Source organism: Stigmatopora argus, chromosome 17 (genome assembly GCF_051989625.1).
Source record: "Stigmatopora argus isolate UIUO_Sarg chromosome 17, RoL_Sarg_1.0, whole genome shotgun sequence".
NCBI classification, from domain to species: domain Eukaryota; kingdom Metazoa; phylum Chordata; class Actinopteri; order Syngnathiformes; family Syngnathidae; genus Stigmatopora; species Stigmatopora argus.
In genome coordinates, this window is record NC_135403.1 from 2,607,027 (window position 1) to 2,621,974 (window position 14,948).

The window sequence follows — 14,948 nt, forward strand, 5'->3', positions numbered from 1 at the left end:
GACAAATAGTTTACCACTGTTATTGCATTCTAAATGAATGGACGATGGTGCTATTGTAGAATTGAAAATGGACACCAGGTTGTTTTTTTTTTTATTTATTAGGGGAGAAATGTGCAGTCATTCATCTTCAAACTTCCAAAAAACAATGTAATGAATGAATGCTGGCAAAAAAAACTACAAAGAGCACACGAACAAACAGTTTTGTTTAAAAAATATAACTTGAAGGCTAAATATTTAACATGTATGAACATTAAGAAAAACAGGGGCTCTCGAAGAGTAACATGCATGCAGTTAAAAAAAAACCTACTGAACCATGTCATGTGCAATCACTGTATTTGATGAATTTTGATTGATGACAGACGCTGCAGCTCTTTCATCAAAGTTTGTGTCTGACTCAGAGTTGCCAGTTGAGTGGAATATACCGGAGTTATATTCATTATGATTTATTCCTGGGGGCATAGACACGCTACCTGCCAGGGGCCTAGTGTGCATTCCAGTTTGAGACATGCCAGAAGACCATGTGGGGAAGGGGGTTGATCCGGCAGTGGTGCCCATAGAGGCAAGATAGAAGGCCAGGTTATGTAATGCTGTCTTCTTAATTGCCACATCCATTTTAGGATGATTGTAGCACTCCTTGAATGTTTGTTGTTGGGTCACTGCTTGATACTGAAAAGAGTAATCATAACAATAAATTAACATTTTTCAAGAGTGTTGCATAAAGCTGTTAATGGCTAGGCCTGGGCGATATGACAAAAATTGATATCACAAAAAAAAAGTCCATACCCATAATTACCACGATAACTATAACATCTTTTTTCTTTTAAATGTCAAACTATTGGGAATACTTAAATAAAATACTTTCCTCATTCAATTATTAAAGTCACTATGTTAGCTTGCTTTAAAAGAAGAGATTAAAATATGACTTTGAAATGTTTGTTGTTCTGCTGTGCAATAAAGGTAAGACAACTCCATTCATTACGCTATGGAAAGTAATGAATAAATAAATGAACTTTCCTTAAAACCAAAAGTTACTGTGTGATATGAAATAAAATAATTAACTGAAGACACCACCATTGGCAAGCAGACTACTTTCAGCCTCACAAAAACAAACGAAAGAAATTTACCTTACATGTAGCCATTTAAAAAAAGATAATTGTGGTTGCACTTTATTGAAGCGCATTGCATTCACCGTAAAAATAAAAAAGCCCCGACTGTTTTTCAAATTAATTTATTTTTGGGGTTGTTTATTGAATTATTTATTCTTGAAATTTGTTTTTCTAAATAATTGCTATTCTGGGTGTGTTTTTTTGAAATATTTTTATTAAACAGATTTAGTTTGTCCGTGCATACAAGTTGATGGATTTTAAATGCATTCAGGGTAGTTACATTTTGACTCGTCAAATGACCAGGGTATTGTTGAAAACACTGAGCCCAGACGGCACCAAACTGAGACACCAGACTCGAGGAAGCATACAAGTGTCCTCCAGTGTAGAATTTGCGGAACTCAGTTTGCACGAGACTTCCAAGTATCTCAATAACTGCTGCTTATTCGTTTTAAATGATTGTTTCCCCCTGAGCCTGGCCACCAGCGAAAAAGTTAAGGGGGAAAAAAAGAGCTAGCAGCAGTTAGAGATACTTAAGTCTCGCACTGACTGCGTTTCACAAATTCTAGACAGGAGGACTCCTACTCACGTACTCGTCATTAAAGTGATTTAATGACTGGGCTTCTTCTCCCCACTGTCTTAGCCCCAAATCTAAATAAAATTTGATTGCACTGAATAGACTGAATGGAAGCAGGTGTATCCGAGCAGGGGTCCTCCTGTCTAGAATTTGCGGAACACAGTCCACGCGAAACTTCCAAATATATCGATAACTGCTGCTTGCTTGTTTTTTTTCCCAACAATAAAATATGAAAAACAAAGAAAAAGAATTAAAAAGCAAGCTTTGTTAACACAAGTTTGAGATTTTTCCAACGTTTTCATAACATTTGCATGAAATGGGGAAACTCATTTATCAAATACGAGAAGAAATCCAGGGAGAATGGGAGAAGGAAATTTTCAAGAAGGCTGCCGTTTGAGCACAGGTATTGAAGTCATTTTAAAAAAAACAGCAGGGAGGCTTCACTTGGATCTTTTCGTGTGTCAGCTCGGTGTTGCCCTGAATCTCATAATTGCTAATTTTGGCTGGGTTATATTGCTTTTGCTTTCATGCTCTGTGTTAGCTGCTCTATTGCTAACCATGCAAAAATAGTTGCTTGTTCCTTACCATCTTCGTCTGCTGAACGTTGGTCTGGAACTAGCTTTGATGTTGCAAATAAATGTTGACAAAAATGTTCGTTTTTGTTTTATCGCCCAGGTCTAGTTAAGGCCATAACAGACTTACTGAAATATCTGCAAATAGGAAACGCAGTCTGGTCATCCGTAACCCAAAATGGTCAAAACATTAAAAGGCAAGAAATACGATTTGCTTACAGGTGGGACATTTCCGCTAATAGAGCTGGCTTGACTGCGGCTCTTGGTGTAGCGCTCCGATACCCAGTTGTTGTCTTTCTGGCGTGTCCTCAGTTTCATTCGTCGATTTTGAAACCAAGTTTTTACCTACCAGAAAGAAGAATATAATTACCAAAGGGAACTTAAGATTCTAACAGCACCCAGTCTTCAAGGAAACACTTATGCAAAACTAACCTGTTTGTAAGTCAGCCCTGTGAGTTCGGACAAGTTTTTCATCTCAGCTGGGGTGAGGTATCTCTGCAAACTGAAACGCTGAATAAGAGTGTTCATCTGGGTTTGAGAAAAGGAAACGCGCACCTTTCCTTTAAGGGTCCCCTCATTACTGCTAGGTTTTTTTACAGCTGGTAGGGGCACTTGGAAAGACAATGTATCTGCGTTCTGGCTATTTGTGTCAGTATACGAGGACAGCTCCCCCATTAGTGAGCTAGAAACCTGGTCTACAGCTTCTGGGCTGCTGCTGCTTGCATCATTGCTTTGTTTGTTCTTCACCCATGAAGAGGGGTCTATTTGTGGAAGACCATTTTCTCGACTGCTACTAAAACTCCAAGAATCTGAAGGAAAAATAGACTTGGTTTGTAAAAACATCAATCATGAGAAACCACCTTTGGCCTCAATGCATCCAATGTGTCTACATTACGTAAACATTCAAAACAAGTGAGTGGCATTTTTACAACACAAAAATACCAATATTATTATTTTTGCCGTTTGTTTTGTTAAATCAGTGACAAAAGAAGTCGCATGTAATAAAAGTAGCTCTCACGTGATTATCTTAAAATTTGATACAATTTCATTTGAAACTGAAAACACTTGCAAAGACTGACAAAATCAAGAGTTTCATATCCATCTCTTTTCATAATTGCTGAAAATTGTGAAAAATCAGTGATATGATTACTGCCTCCACCCGTGTGGTAGTTGGATGTTCTCCCGGGCCTGCGTGGGTTTTCTCCTGGTACTCAGATTTCCTCCCACATTCCAAAAACATGCATGGTAGGCTGATTGGACACTGTAAATTGCCCCTATGTACATGTGAATGGTTGTCAGTCTCTTTGTACCCTGCGATTGGCTGGCCACCGATTCAGGGTGTCCCCCGCCTCCAGCCCAAAGTCAGCTGGGATAGGCTCCAGCACCCCAATGATCCTTAAGCAGTTCAGAAAATGTATACGTTAAAAATGTAATTTCAGCATTTCCAACCCATTTTATGTTCAAGTTCTATCAAACTAGCAATTTCTGTGATCAGCATTTCTCATTGGCTGCCATTGACGGCGCTATAAGTCCAAGCCATTTAAACTGGGAAAGGTTGGTATCGATCATTTATAGACAAAATGTGACGTCAATATTACTGAAATTAGCGTTGGCTGCCAGCCCTCACAATTCACTGAATCGAAAGCCTTACCTAATCAATGGCAAGCAATGAAGTAAATGGTGACCCAAAAAAAGTTAGTACTTCTGGACAAGACTCGTGAATACCCTCATTTTAAAAATTGTTTGAGTCTATAATTTTAAAATAAATAAATGTGTCAGGGCTAAACATACCAGGAGAAACGTGAGCTTCAGAGTCACTTGTGGAGTCGCTGCCGATCCTCCTGCTCGCCTCAGCGGGCGTATTGTAGGCGGCTCGGGGCGTTCCAGCGAGATTCAGGTGGCCAGTTTGACTCTCCCCGAGGTAGACAAGACCAGAGCCCTGATAATGGCAATGCCCGTTGGCGACGTGCTGCTGCTCCGGACTACGAGGCGGAGACGCTTGGCGTGTCCTTGCGGCTGTAGCGGCGTAGTAGACCTGCGACATTCCGGGGGCGCAATTATTAAACTCGGGGGCTGCCGCTTCGCCCCAGCCGGCCACGTGGCAGTTCTGTTCGTGCCCGGATTGATAAACAAGGCCGTAGGCGAAAGCATGGTAGGACGGATTGTAGTCGTAGTTTATCTGCGTCTTCCATTCTGCCATTTTAAAATGTTACATATACCGAAAATTGGTTCAACGAAATAAAGTTAAAACGTAATGTTTCACATGTGAACAGTAAAGCTATCAAATCAATTGAAAAAAATGAGCAAACCACAACAACGGACTCTGCCACTGCAAAATAATCTTTGTAAACCGCGCCACTTCATAGTGCACTCTTTTTAAGGAGTAACATTGGGCAGGTGTGGGCGGTGGATCTGTAGATTTGAGCCAATCGCAGGCTCTGAACTATTGATGAGCGATCAACGTGTACGTGCGTTAGTATTCAAATTTAGTATTGTTCGAACGATTTAAATCACTTTCCTCTCTTTATATAATTTTCTGTAGTTTATAAAAATGACCCAATCAACTACTACGGACTGCTCTTGAGGTTTTGTTAGTAGAATACAAATGAATAAATTAATACAATGCCAGCATTGTATTGATACCATCAAAGTGCCTACAGAATCTCTCATTTATTATGTAACTACTTAACCAACAAAGTGCTCTACTTCTACCCTGTCCAATTTGAGCCTCTTCTATGAGACTAAAGGAAAGTGTGAGAAAAAAAATGTAAACTGGTCAGCAATCAATCTCAGGGCTCATATTGAAACAGAAATCATAATATGAAACAACTAATCAAAGCAACAACATCCTAGCAATCAGCAAAATGTGCTAAAATACCAACCCTATATCTCAAACATAATGTTGTGCTATACTTATTTTTTATATGCCATGTGTATACAACGTCCCTTATTATGATTTTTTCTTAAATAAGTATCTATTCTTTTCATTCATTCATTCATTTTTAACCGCTTTATCCTCACTAGGGTTGCGTGGGGTGCTGGAGCCTATCCCAGCTGACTTCGGGCCAGAGGCAGGGGACACCCTGAATCGGTGGCCAGGCGATCGCAGGGCACGAGGAGACGGAGAACCATTCACGCTCGCACTCATACCTAGGGGCAATTTAGAGTGTCCAATCAGCCTACCATGCATGTTTTTGGAATGTGGGAAACCCGTGTACCTGGAGAAAACCCACACAGGCCCATGGAGAACATGTAAACTCCACACAGGTGGACCTAGCTGGATTTGAACCCAGGAGCTCAGAGCTGTGAGGCCAACGCTCTAACGACTTAATCTGCCGGGGCGCCTGTCTCTTCTTTTGCTTTGCATAAATCTGTTTAATGGCAAACAGACTTTTTGAATGCCAAGTCGTTCCAAATAGCTAAAGACAAAATCTTTTGAATTTGTAAGATTTAGGTTAGTGAGTAGGGCTTTGGACTCATTGTATGGTCGCGACATTATGAGTTAGTAGTGAGTCGCATTAGGAGATGGATAGGGATAGATTGTTATCAAATCATTTGAAAGGACTACAGACAGGTTAACTGACAGTCATTTAACCAAGCTTACATGACTATTCAATGTAGAAAACAATCAATCTGATTGTGAAGAATTTTACAACCTGTGGTCCGGCAACAATTGATGAGGCCTAATTCAGTTCAGGTGGGCGAGTGGTTAGCGCATTGGCCTCACAGTTCTGGGGTCGAGGCTTCCATACTGTCCTCACTGTGTGGAGTTTTGCATGTTCTCCCCGGGCTTGTGTTGGTTTTCTCCAGTTACTACAGTTTCCTCCCACATCCCCAAAACATGTGTGGTAGGCTGGTTGAACACTCTAAATTCACTCTCAGTATGAGTGTGAGCGTCAATGGTAGCCCATCTCCTTGTGACCTGCGATTGGGTGGCCACTGATTGAGGGTTTCTCCCGCCTGGTGCTCGTAGTTAGCTGGGATAGGCTCCAGCACCCCTAGGAACCCTTGTGAGTATAATCAAATCAATCAAATCAAAAGCCTTTATTGTCATCATACACAGCCGCGTATAACGAAATTGGTGGTGCTACTCCACAAAGTGCGTTTTCCCAGTAAAAAAAAAGCGGTTCAGAAAATGAATTATTACTACCGGTTCTTAAAACTAAAATGTGAAAGAAAAGGCTATTAAGGCATGTTCTCCCCAGCTTCGTGTGGGTTTCTGTCGGTTTTATTCTTTACTTTTCATAGTGTAAGGAGGGCGTTATCTTATCTTTATTGCACAACAGAACAACAAAAATACTTTTTAAAATCATATTTCATATCTCTTTTTTATGAAGTCAGGTAACAGTTACTTTCATATTTGAATAAGGAGGAAGGTAATTTATGTACTTATTCACAGAAGTTTGAAGTTTCAAATTTGATACAAAAAAGATGTGATAGGTATTGTGATAATTAACAATATTGACTGATTTTTTTTTCTTATCGTGATAACAATTTTTGTCATATCACCCAGCTGTAAATCCAAGTATAATTTGTTTAATGACAACCTTGGAGGCCTGAAATGTTCCCATTTAAAAATCCTTTCTCGTATCTGCCCCACCCCCCTGGGTAGGACATGTTGACACAAATTACCCCTTCCCTCATTTTCAGTTCTTTTCAAAAAGACGAAGTGGATTAGTCGGGTCGTCTTCATCAAAGTTGCTGTTTGTATCTTCCCCCCTTGCTTCTTTTGACTTGGTAATGATTCAGTTAGTGTTGATGTGATGTGATAACAGTGAACCTGATGTCCCACATTAGCATTTCTGATCTGTGACTAGACAGGGTGTGTTTGTATGTATGCGTGAGCATTAGCATTGGAATGGGCATAGAAAACTCTGGAGTGACATTTGAAATTTTAAGATGTGTTTTCAGAGGTTTTTTTTCACTATAATTGAACATTTTAAACTGGAAATGTGTGCATTGGTCCCATTTGTCTGTCTGTTGTTATTTGTGCACTATGTGGTGAAAGCTTGATAATGACAATAAAAGCATTCAATTAGATTCAATTAAAGACCACCACATTTTTATTTAAAATCTTGCACACAGCCATTTTTTGTTTGTTTGTTTTCCCTCTCTTTCAATCAAAGTCAGCAAGAAGCTTATTTTTTTATTCCTATCAAAGATTGTCTTTGGCGCAGTAATCTATGTTAGGGGGAAGGTTTAAGAGTGATTTCCTTCTTTGAGCGACTTGGAAAACATTTCATGAATGTAAAATAGGTTAAAAAATGTCAAGAAGCAATTTAGTTTCCAGATGTTCAACGTATACTGTGGGCTAGATGCCTGTATGCTGGTGATCTGGTTTTCTCTGTGGAATACTATAAAAATATTCATTCATTCATCTTCCTTATCGCCCATCCTCGAAAGGGTTTGCAGAGGTTGCTGGAGCCTAACCCAACTGTCTTCGGACGAAAGGCAGACTACACCTTAGATTGGTCGCCAGTCAGTCATAGGGCACAGAGTGAGAAAGACAACCCTCACGGTGCCACGAATGGGAATCAAACCCAGACTGCCCGCACCAAAGTTAGGCGGAAGAACCACTGTACCATCGGGTGGCCTATATAATAATAATAATAATCGGACATAGGCTTTGTCATCATAATTGACTCGACAAAAAGCCTAATTGTCATGTAGCAGTATGAATTAAATTTTCTCTTTGACAAAAGTAAATGATTTTTTTAACCAACATGTCTGGTAATATCCTTGATAAAGTCCAGTACTGTAATTCAAAATGTGATGAATGTGACATTTGCTCTACTTTAAACACAGGTACTTTGGTATTTTGGATTTATGCAAAATAGCAATAAGATTACATTCATGACTCTTCTGTCATTAAAAACCTGTAAACGTTAACAGTGTGCCTTGTAATGGCCACCAATTCAGGGTGCCCATCACAAGGTGCCCGAAGTCAGCTGGGATGGGTTCTTGTTTCAACAATTGTTCAGTAAAAATGATTTTTATTTATTAAAGGGTAATTCACTTTTTATTATTTAATGTATTTTGTATATATTATGTAAATTAAGAGTTAGTCCTAAAATTGCTTATGGTCAGTCAAATCCTGCTTTATCAGAAGTGGGTTGTTGAATGGATTGCTGCTACTCTCCTTTTTAATCATTCCTAGGCCATGGGTAAGTAAATCATTGGAGCGAACCTATCATTACAATGAAAAAGTCAATTTACCACCGTTATGCTAAAACGAACATAAAACCTTCCCTCTAAAACGTGGGTCCAAAGTTTCCTTCCCCGTAACAACTTACAGAGTTTTGAGCTGTCACCTTACCACTCCAAATGTAAAACTAATTTTTTTATAATATATTTATAATGCAATGCTAATCCAGCTAGTACTTACATGTGATTTTATCCATCCATCACACTTGCCGCTGTAAGTCTTTTAAAAATACATTAAAGGTCTGCTTGTGTTTAGAACTATTAGGGCCTCCGTAAAACCACGTGACCATTCGAGATGAGATCAGAGTGTCGCATCTCTCCTTCTGCATGGTTGATTTTAAGCAGATACATTACAATGGTGCAACAGCCGTCCTGCTTTCAATTTTGTCCCTTGCACCTACTGAATGGAGAAAATACTTCAAATTCTTTATATATCTCATCTCATTTTCTGAACCGCTTTATTCTCACTAAGGTCGCGGGGGGTGCTGGAGCCTATTCCAGCTGACTTCGGGCCTGAGGCGGGGGGCACCCTCAATTGGTGTCCAGCCAATGGCAGGGCACAAGGAGACAAACCATTCACGCTCACACTCATACGTAGGGACAATTTAGAGTGTCCAATCAGCCTACCATGCATGTCTTTGGAATGTGGGAGGAAACCGGAGTACCCGGAGAAAACCCACGCAGGCCCAGGTAGAACATGCAAACTCCACACAGGTGGACCAACCTGGATTTGAATATATATATATATATATGTATATATATATATATATATATATATATATATATATATATATATATATATATATATATAATCCTTATAAAGCATGATTTATGGGTGTGTGAGTGTATGTATGTTAAGATTTTCTCGCTACATTTGTCCAAACCGTGCTACGTAAAGAATTGAATTTTTTTTATAGTGGCCAGAAACGGCTGTCGTATCCTAATAGACGAGTGAGTAAATTTCTTCACCTTCTCTAACTGTGTAAACTCAACTTTTATTTGTTACAGCTGAAAGCAGAGTTGATGTATGAATCTTTGATTTTACATGATGTGTCCTAAACACATCTGGCTGATTGGTCTACCAGCGAGTTTCTAGGTGCTCCCTGGTCCAATCCTTATAAAGCGTGATGTACGGATGTATGTGTATGTGTGTGTGCACCTGGAAACTTGCTGGCGGAAATTCTTCCTAAAATGATGTTTGTAAAGGAGTGTCTTGGGTCAGCGCGTCCAGCACCATCGTGTCTCGCCGAGTCTTTCCGTCATGACAGGAAAAAAAGTGTTTTGGGGAGCAGGAATAGATAAAGCGTGATTTATGGATGGGTGGGTATTTTATGTTAACATTCTCACACGACTTTTGTCCAAACCATGCATCGTAGAGAGTTGACATTATGCTGGCCAGAAACAGCTGTCGGATCCAAACCGTGCATCGTACAGGGTTTAATTTTTTTTATGGTGGCCAGAAACGGCTGTCGAATTCTAATAGAGGATTTCTTTACCTTCTCTAAGTGTGTAAACTCGAGCTTTGAGCATTTGCAAGTATTATCGATGAGTATGCCTGACCTGAAATATGTTAGCTTGCTGCTCTCTTCAGCTATTGAAGATATTAGTTGCTAATAATAGAAATAAATAATAATTAATAAATGGAATGTGTTATTGAAAAACTAAAAGGTGTTTATTAAACAGAAGGTAATTACCTATCTTTTCTGTAAACTTGGTGCCAATACATCAAATTGCTTGGGAGCTAATGAAGATATTATGTGCTAATAACAGTAATAAATTAATAATTAATAAAAGGAATGTATTATTGAAAAACTAAAAAGTGTTCCTTAAACATAACGTGATGACCTATATTATCTAAATTTGGTGTCAATCTGTTAAATGGCTTGGGAGCTATTGAAGATATTAGGTGCTAATAATAGTAATAAATTAATAATTAATAAATAGAATGTGTTATTGAAAAACTAAAAGGTGTTCGTGAAATAGAAGGTAATTACCTATCTTTTCTGTAAATTTGTTGCCAATACGTCAAATTGCTTAGGAGCTATTGAAGATATTAGGTGCTAATAATAGTAAGAAATTAATAATTAATAAATGGAGTGGGTTGTTGAAAAACTAAAAGAAATGGCTTGGGAGCTACTCAACAAAATAGGAGCTAATATGGGTGCGTGAGTGTTTGTGTGTTAAGATTATTTCGCTACGTTTGTCCAAACCGTGCAACGTAGAGCTGATTTTTATTTTATTTTTTAAGTGTGTAAACTCAATCTTCTATATGTTAAATAACCATTTTTCAAAAGATATTTTTTTAAATAGCGCAACAATTGTCTTTTGGGCCACCCTGCTTGTACTATGAATTAGGCTCGGCCACAAAACTGAAAAAATCTGTCTCACTTGTATTGGCAGAAGTGATGGGCGCATCGGCAGTTTGGGTGTTGCAGAGGTTTTGAAGCACTCAAATGAGTTGAGATGAGTGATTAGCCAGAGCTACCAAACTATCTGGAGCGAGCTGCATAAGCAAATATATTGTTGTGTTGATTTAAAGCCATTTTCAAGACGGACTATGCCAGAAATACGACAGGACAGGCTCGACTTTCAGCATTAACTTCGATGGCGATAGAAAAGAAGGAAGAAAGAAAAGAGGATGGATATTGTGTACAGTTAAAAATGATTTTTGGTGAGTAAAATATGGCTGTATTCCTAAATATTTCAATTGTGGGCCCGGTTCTGATATCTAAAAAGCTCCAGTGTTTGTATTTAATCACTAAATGCTGCTCAGAAGTGGATTTTACCCCATTTTAGTGCAATTTTTGCTGTTTCGCGTATGGACATACTATATGGACGTATCAACATTCATCGCTGTCTTTTTCCCAGGGAAATTATACTCTGGGCCCGGTTCTGATGTCTTAAAAGCTCCAGTATTTGTATTTAATCAATAAATGCTGTTTTCGGCTGGATTTTACCCCATTTTCGGGCAACGTTTTCCTGGGAAAATCACCCCCCTGGCCCGGTTGTAATGTCTGAAAGGCTCCAGTATTTGTATTTAATCATTAAATGCTGCTAGGAAGTGGATTTTACCCCATTTTTGTGCATTGATTTATTGATTATTTTTAAGTGTCGTAGCTGGAGCTGCAGTAGAGGTTTTATAGCCATAAAATCGTTTTTGAGGGTTGGATTGATTCGTTGAAGGCGCTACGAGAAAATGCACGGACCGCCACTGCCACCACACCAGCAAAAAAAAAAAAATCTTCCCGTCCGTCTATCAGTCCATTATGGAATATTTTCTGTGCGTAGTCTTCCTCTACTTTAGGGGCGCTGTTAGCTTTCATCAATCTAAAAAGAACGTAAAAACGCCTGGCCCCTTTAACGTCATTCACGTGTTGGCAAGGACTAGCTCGAGTGAAAGCCGGTGAAATTAGCAACGGTCTTACTCAGTCTCCATATTAGACGAACTAGCTGTAATTCAATTTTACTTATAACATACAAACAATCTGAGTTTTAGACCACGCATTATACAAGTGACCTTAGTATTTGTACTTTCCTTTGATAGGCGTCACTTTATGCGGTACCCTTCGGTCTTATAGCAACAAGCAAGAGAACAACGCTGAATATTATAATTTTAACTATTATAGTACGCTGACGCCTCTACACAGAAGAACTTGAGAAAATCTACCTGCGAGTGACAGAGTCTGCTGTTCAGCAGGTAAGACATTAAAGTCATTGACGTTGTAAGCACAAATTAGCTACTATGTGACATAAGGCTTTGATGACAGATATTTATTAAAAGGATTCAACAAGGCTTTAGTAACTTGGTTACATTGTTTTCACTTGTGTACACATTGCAATGTGTTAAGTTGTTTTCTCCCTTTTAGACTACAATCTAATATCTCACAATGACAGAAGAACTTGAACAGATCCTACTGCGAATGACAGAGCCTGATAATGCTGTTATCCAGCAGGTGAATTCTATTGACATTTTTTGTACAAAATTTAACGAATTAGCAACTCTGATATAGCAGGTAGATTTCAGTTGCATATTAGATTTATTTAGTTATTTAGAGGGATGTTAACATTTTCTGTCACCTTAGTATAAGTGCCATATATGTGTTGAGTTGTGTACTTCCCTCTAAGGCCACAATCCAGTTGAAGCAGCTTTTCAAAGACCCGGCCATCATCGCGGCCCTTTGTTCTGTCATGAGCGCCTCCCAAAATCCTCAGGTATGTGATTCCATATTTGCTAAGGGTTTAGTTGTATGCACTGTACATTGAAAAAAAGGCATCATGTTAAGTGTTGGAGAGGGTTTTTCTTGGACTATACAAGGTGCTTGCTCAATATGCTTTATGCCAGGGGTGGCCAAGTCCGGTCCTCGAGAGCCCCTATCCAGTCTGTTTTCCATGTCTCCCTCCACCAACACACCTGAATCAAATCCCCGGGATCGGTATGAAGCTTCTGGACAGCTTGCTGATGAGTTGATCATTTGATTCAGGTGTGGTAGAGGAGGGAGAGTTCCTGGATTGCAGCCACTACGGTGCCGACACATACCTGGAAGCAACAGGAATCTGATTGCAGCCACGCCAAAAGAGTAGATTGAACCCGCCCACAGCTAGTAGGCCTCGGAGTTCTTTTACCAGTGCCTTAGTTTCTACTAGGTTAGGCAGGCTCTGTAGCAGGTTGTCCACGTAGAAGCACTTTTTGATAGTGAATTCAACCTTATCTTGTAGCTGGCTATGTGTAAAAACGTGAGGTTGTAGGGCGAAGGTGTCGCAACATGGGCTGCAGGTGGTGCCAAGGATAGATCTTGCCACTCAAACACCTTAAAAAAAAACATTTTTGTTTACTTCAGTGCTGAGTCCTAGTAGCAAGTGGAGGACAGGGGAGTGGCTTCCGCTTGCAAATTTCAGTGTATTTTCACATTTTTATGAACTTAAAAAAACCTTCACTGCTGAGTTCTAGTAGCAAGCGGAGGACAGGGGAGTGGTTTCCGCTTGCGAGTTTCAGCGTGGATTTTCACATTTTTATGAACTTAAAAAAAAATTAACAAAAAAAAATCCCCCAGAAAAAAAATGCGATGTGGTAAAGCTGCAATATTCGAGAGATTACTGTACTTGCCCATTGGCGTAGATTGAACCCGCCTACAGCTAGTAGGACTCTTTTAACAGTGCCTTAGTTTCTACTAGGGTAGGCAGGCTCTGTAGCAGCTTGTCCATGTAGAAGCACTTCTTGATAGAGAACTTAACCTTATCTTGTGGCTGGCTATGTGTAAAAACGTGGTGACGTTGTAAGGGGAAGGTGTCGCAACATGGGCTGCAGGTGGTGCCAAGGATAGGACCAGTAATTATTTACCCAGTAATTGGGTAAAACCCCAACCAGAACCGACAGGGCCCGGTTGCAATACTACCACTCCTTGTAAATAAAGTACCCATGTTGATGACACTATTTCTGGGTAAACAAAACCTCAGAACCTTCCTGGACCAATATTTCTACACAAATTAGTCAGTAATACATCTACCTACACATGGGACAATTCCCCGGTAAAATTACCAACCAGAAAGAACATCGTCCGGTTCTAATACTACCATTATTTGTAACGAAAATACCGCTGTTTTGAATCGGCAGAACTCTTCCATCTGGTGGACAAATTTATTCATTGCAATTGGGTCAGGTACCGGCTCTAAAGTGCACTTTTACCGGGGAAATCACTCCCCTGGGCTTGGTTCTGATGTCTAAAAATCCCCAGTATTTGTATTTAATCATTAAACGCTCTTTTCGGCTGGATTTGTCCCCATTTTACTGCATTTTGGGCCGTTTGGCGAATGCACGTATGTGGACGTATTTCCCTTCATCGCTTCATTTTAGCGGGGAAATCACTCCCCTGGGCTCGGTTCTGATGTGTAAAAATACCCAGTATTTGTATTTAATCATTAAATGGTCTTTTCGGCTGGATTTGGCCCCATTTTAGTGCATTTTGGGCCGTTTGGCGAATGGACGTATTTCCCTTCATTGCTGCATTTTAGCGGGGAAATCACTCCCCTGGACTCGGTTCTGATGTGTAAAAATCCCCAGTATTTGTATTTAATCATTAAATGCTGTTTTAGGCTGGATTTGACCCCATTGCTGTCTTTTCATGGGGAAAACTGGTAACTCATCCTACGGCTCGGTTCTGCTACATCTGCCCGCCCAAGAGTGCTTATTCCCGGTAGACTAATAAATTGAGAGTGATGAGCGGTAAGGGAAATGAATGAGGTCATTGATTTTCACTATAATTTGGACAACGCCGGCGGCGGGCCGGATTAAAAATCCTAACGGGCCGTATATGGCCCGTGGGCCGAGGTTGAAAAACATGTACACACAGGATCTGGGGGCGGGGCGAGCGCGCAAATCCCGCGGCGGTGAAACGTCCGGTCGGCCAAACGTCCGGTCGGCCAAACGTCCGGTCGGCCAAACGTCCGGTCGGCCAAACGTCCGGTCGGCCAAACGTCCGGTCGGCCAAACGTCCG

At 40.1% G+C, this 14,948-nt stretch overlaps 2 protein-coding genes across 3 annotated transcripts in view; one reads left to right on the plus strand and one right to left on the minus strand.

Annotated features, from left to right (window-relative positions):
- Positions 1 to 78: 78 nt before the first annotated feature.
- On the minus strand, positions 79 to 4,626 carry nanog (nanog homeobox). 2 transcript variants are annotated; one of them, XM_077624934.1, is made up of 4 exons: positions 4,044 to 4,626; positions 2,685 to 3,061; positions 2,472 to 2,597; positions 79 to 666 (listed from the first exon to the last, which is right to left on the minus strand). In XM_077624934.1, exons 1-4 carry the CDS (start codon positions 4,450 to 4,452, stop codon positions 304 to 306), a joined length of 1,275 nt encoding a protein of 424 aa, XP_077481060.1. In that variant the 5' UTR covers positions 4,453 to 4,626; the 3' UTR covers positions 79 to 303. The 2 variants fall into 2 exon arrangements, with proteins under 2 accessions (XP_077481060.1, XP_077481061.1); XM_077624935.1 differs by lacking the exon at positions 79 to 666 and adding an exon at positions 1,315 to 2,390 and having other exon boundaries at positions 4,044 to 4,625.
- Positions 4,627 to 11,788: 7,162 nt separating this feature from the next.
- The window catches only part of ipo4 (importin 4), an 81,299-nt gene continuing 78,139 nt past the window's right edge, over positions 11,789 to 14,948 (plus strand). The window contains exons 1-3 of the mRNA XM_077624185.1: positions 11,789 to 12,153; positions 12,323 to 12,409; positions 12,582 to 12,668. Coding sequence (XP_077480311.1) covers positions 12,344 to 12,409; positions 12,582 to 12,668 — 153 coding nt within the window. The 5' untranslated portion in view covers positions 11,789 to 12,153; positions 12,323 to 12,343. The remainder of the gene's footprint in view (positions 12,154 to 12,322; positions 12,410 to 12,581; positions 12,669 to 14,948) is intronic.

What these genes read in the sequence shown, in the direction of transcription:
- nanog (XM_077624934.1), bottom strand. Translation starts at nt 4,452, where the DNA reads ATGGCAGAATGGAAGACGCAGATAAACTACGACTACAATCCGTCCTAC. An exon ending in TGAAGCTCACGTTTCTCCTG is followed by an intron (nt 3,062 to 4,043) that starts GTATGTTTAGCC and finishes TTTTTCCTTCAG; the next exon opens with ATTCTTGGAGTTTTAGTAGC. An exon ending in TTAGCGGAAATGTCCCACCT is followed by an intron (nt 667 to 2,471) that starts GTAAGCAAATCG and finishes TACTCTTTTCAG; the next exon opens with TATCAAGCAGTGACCCAACA.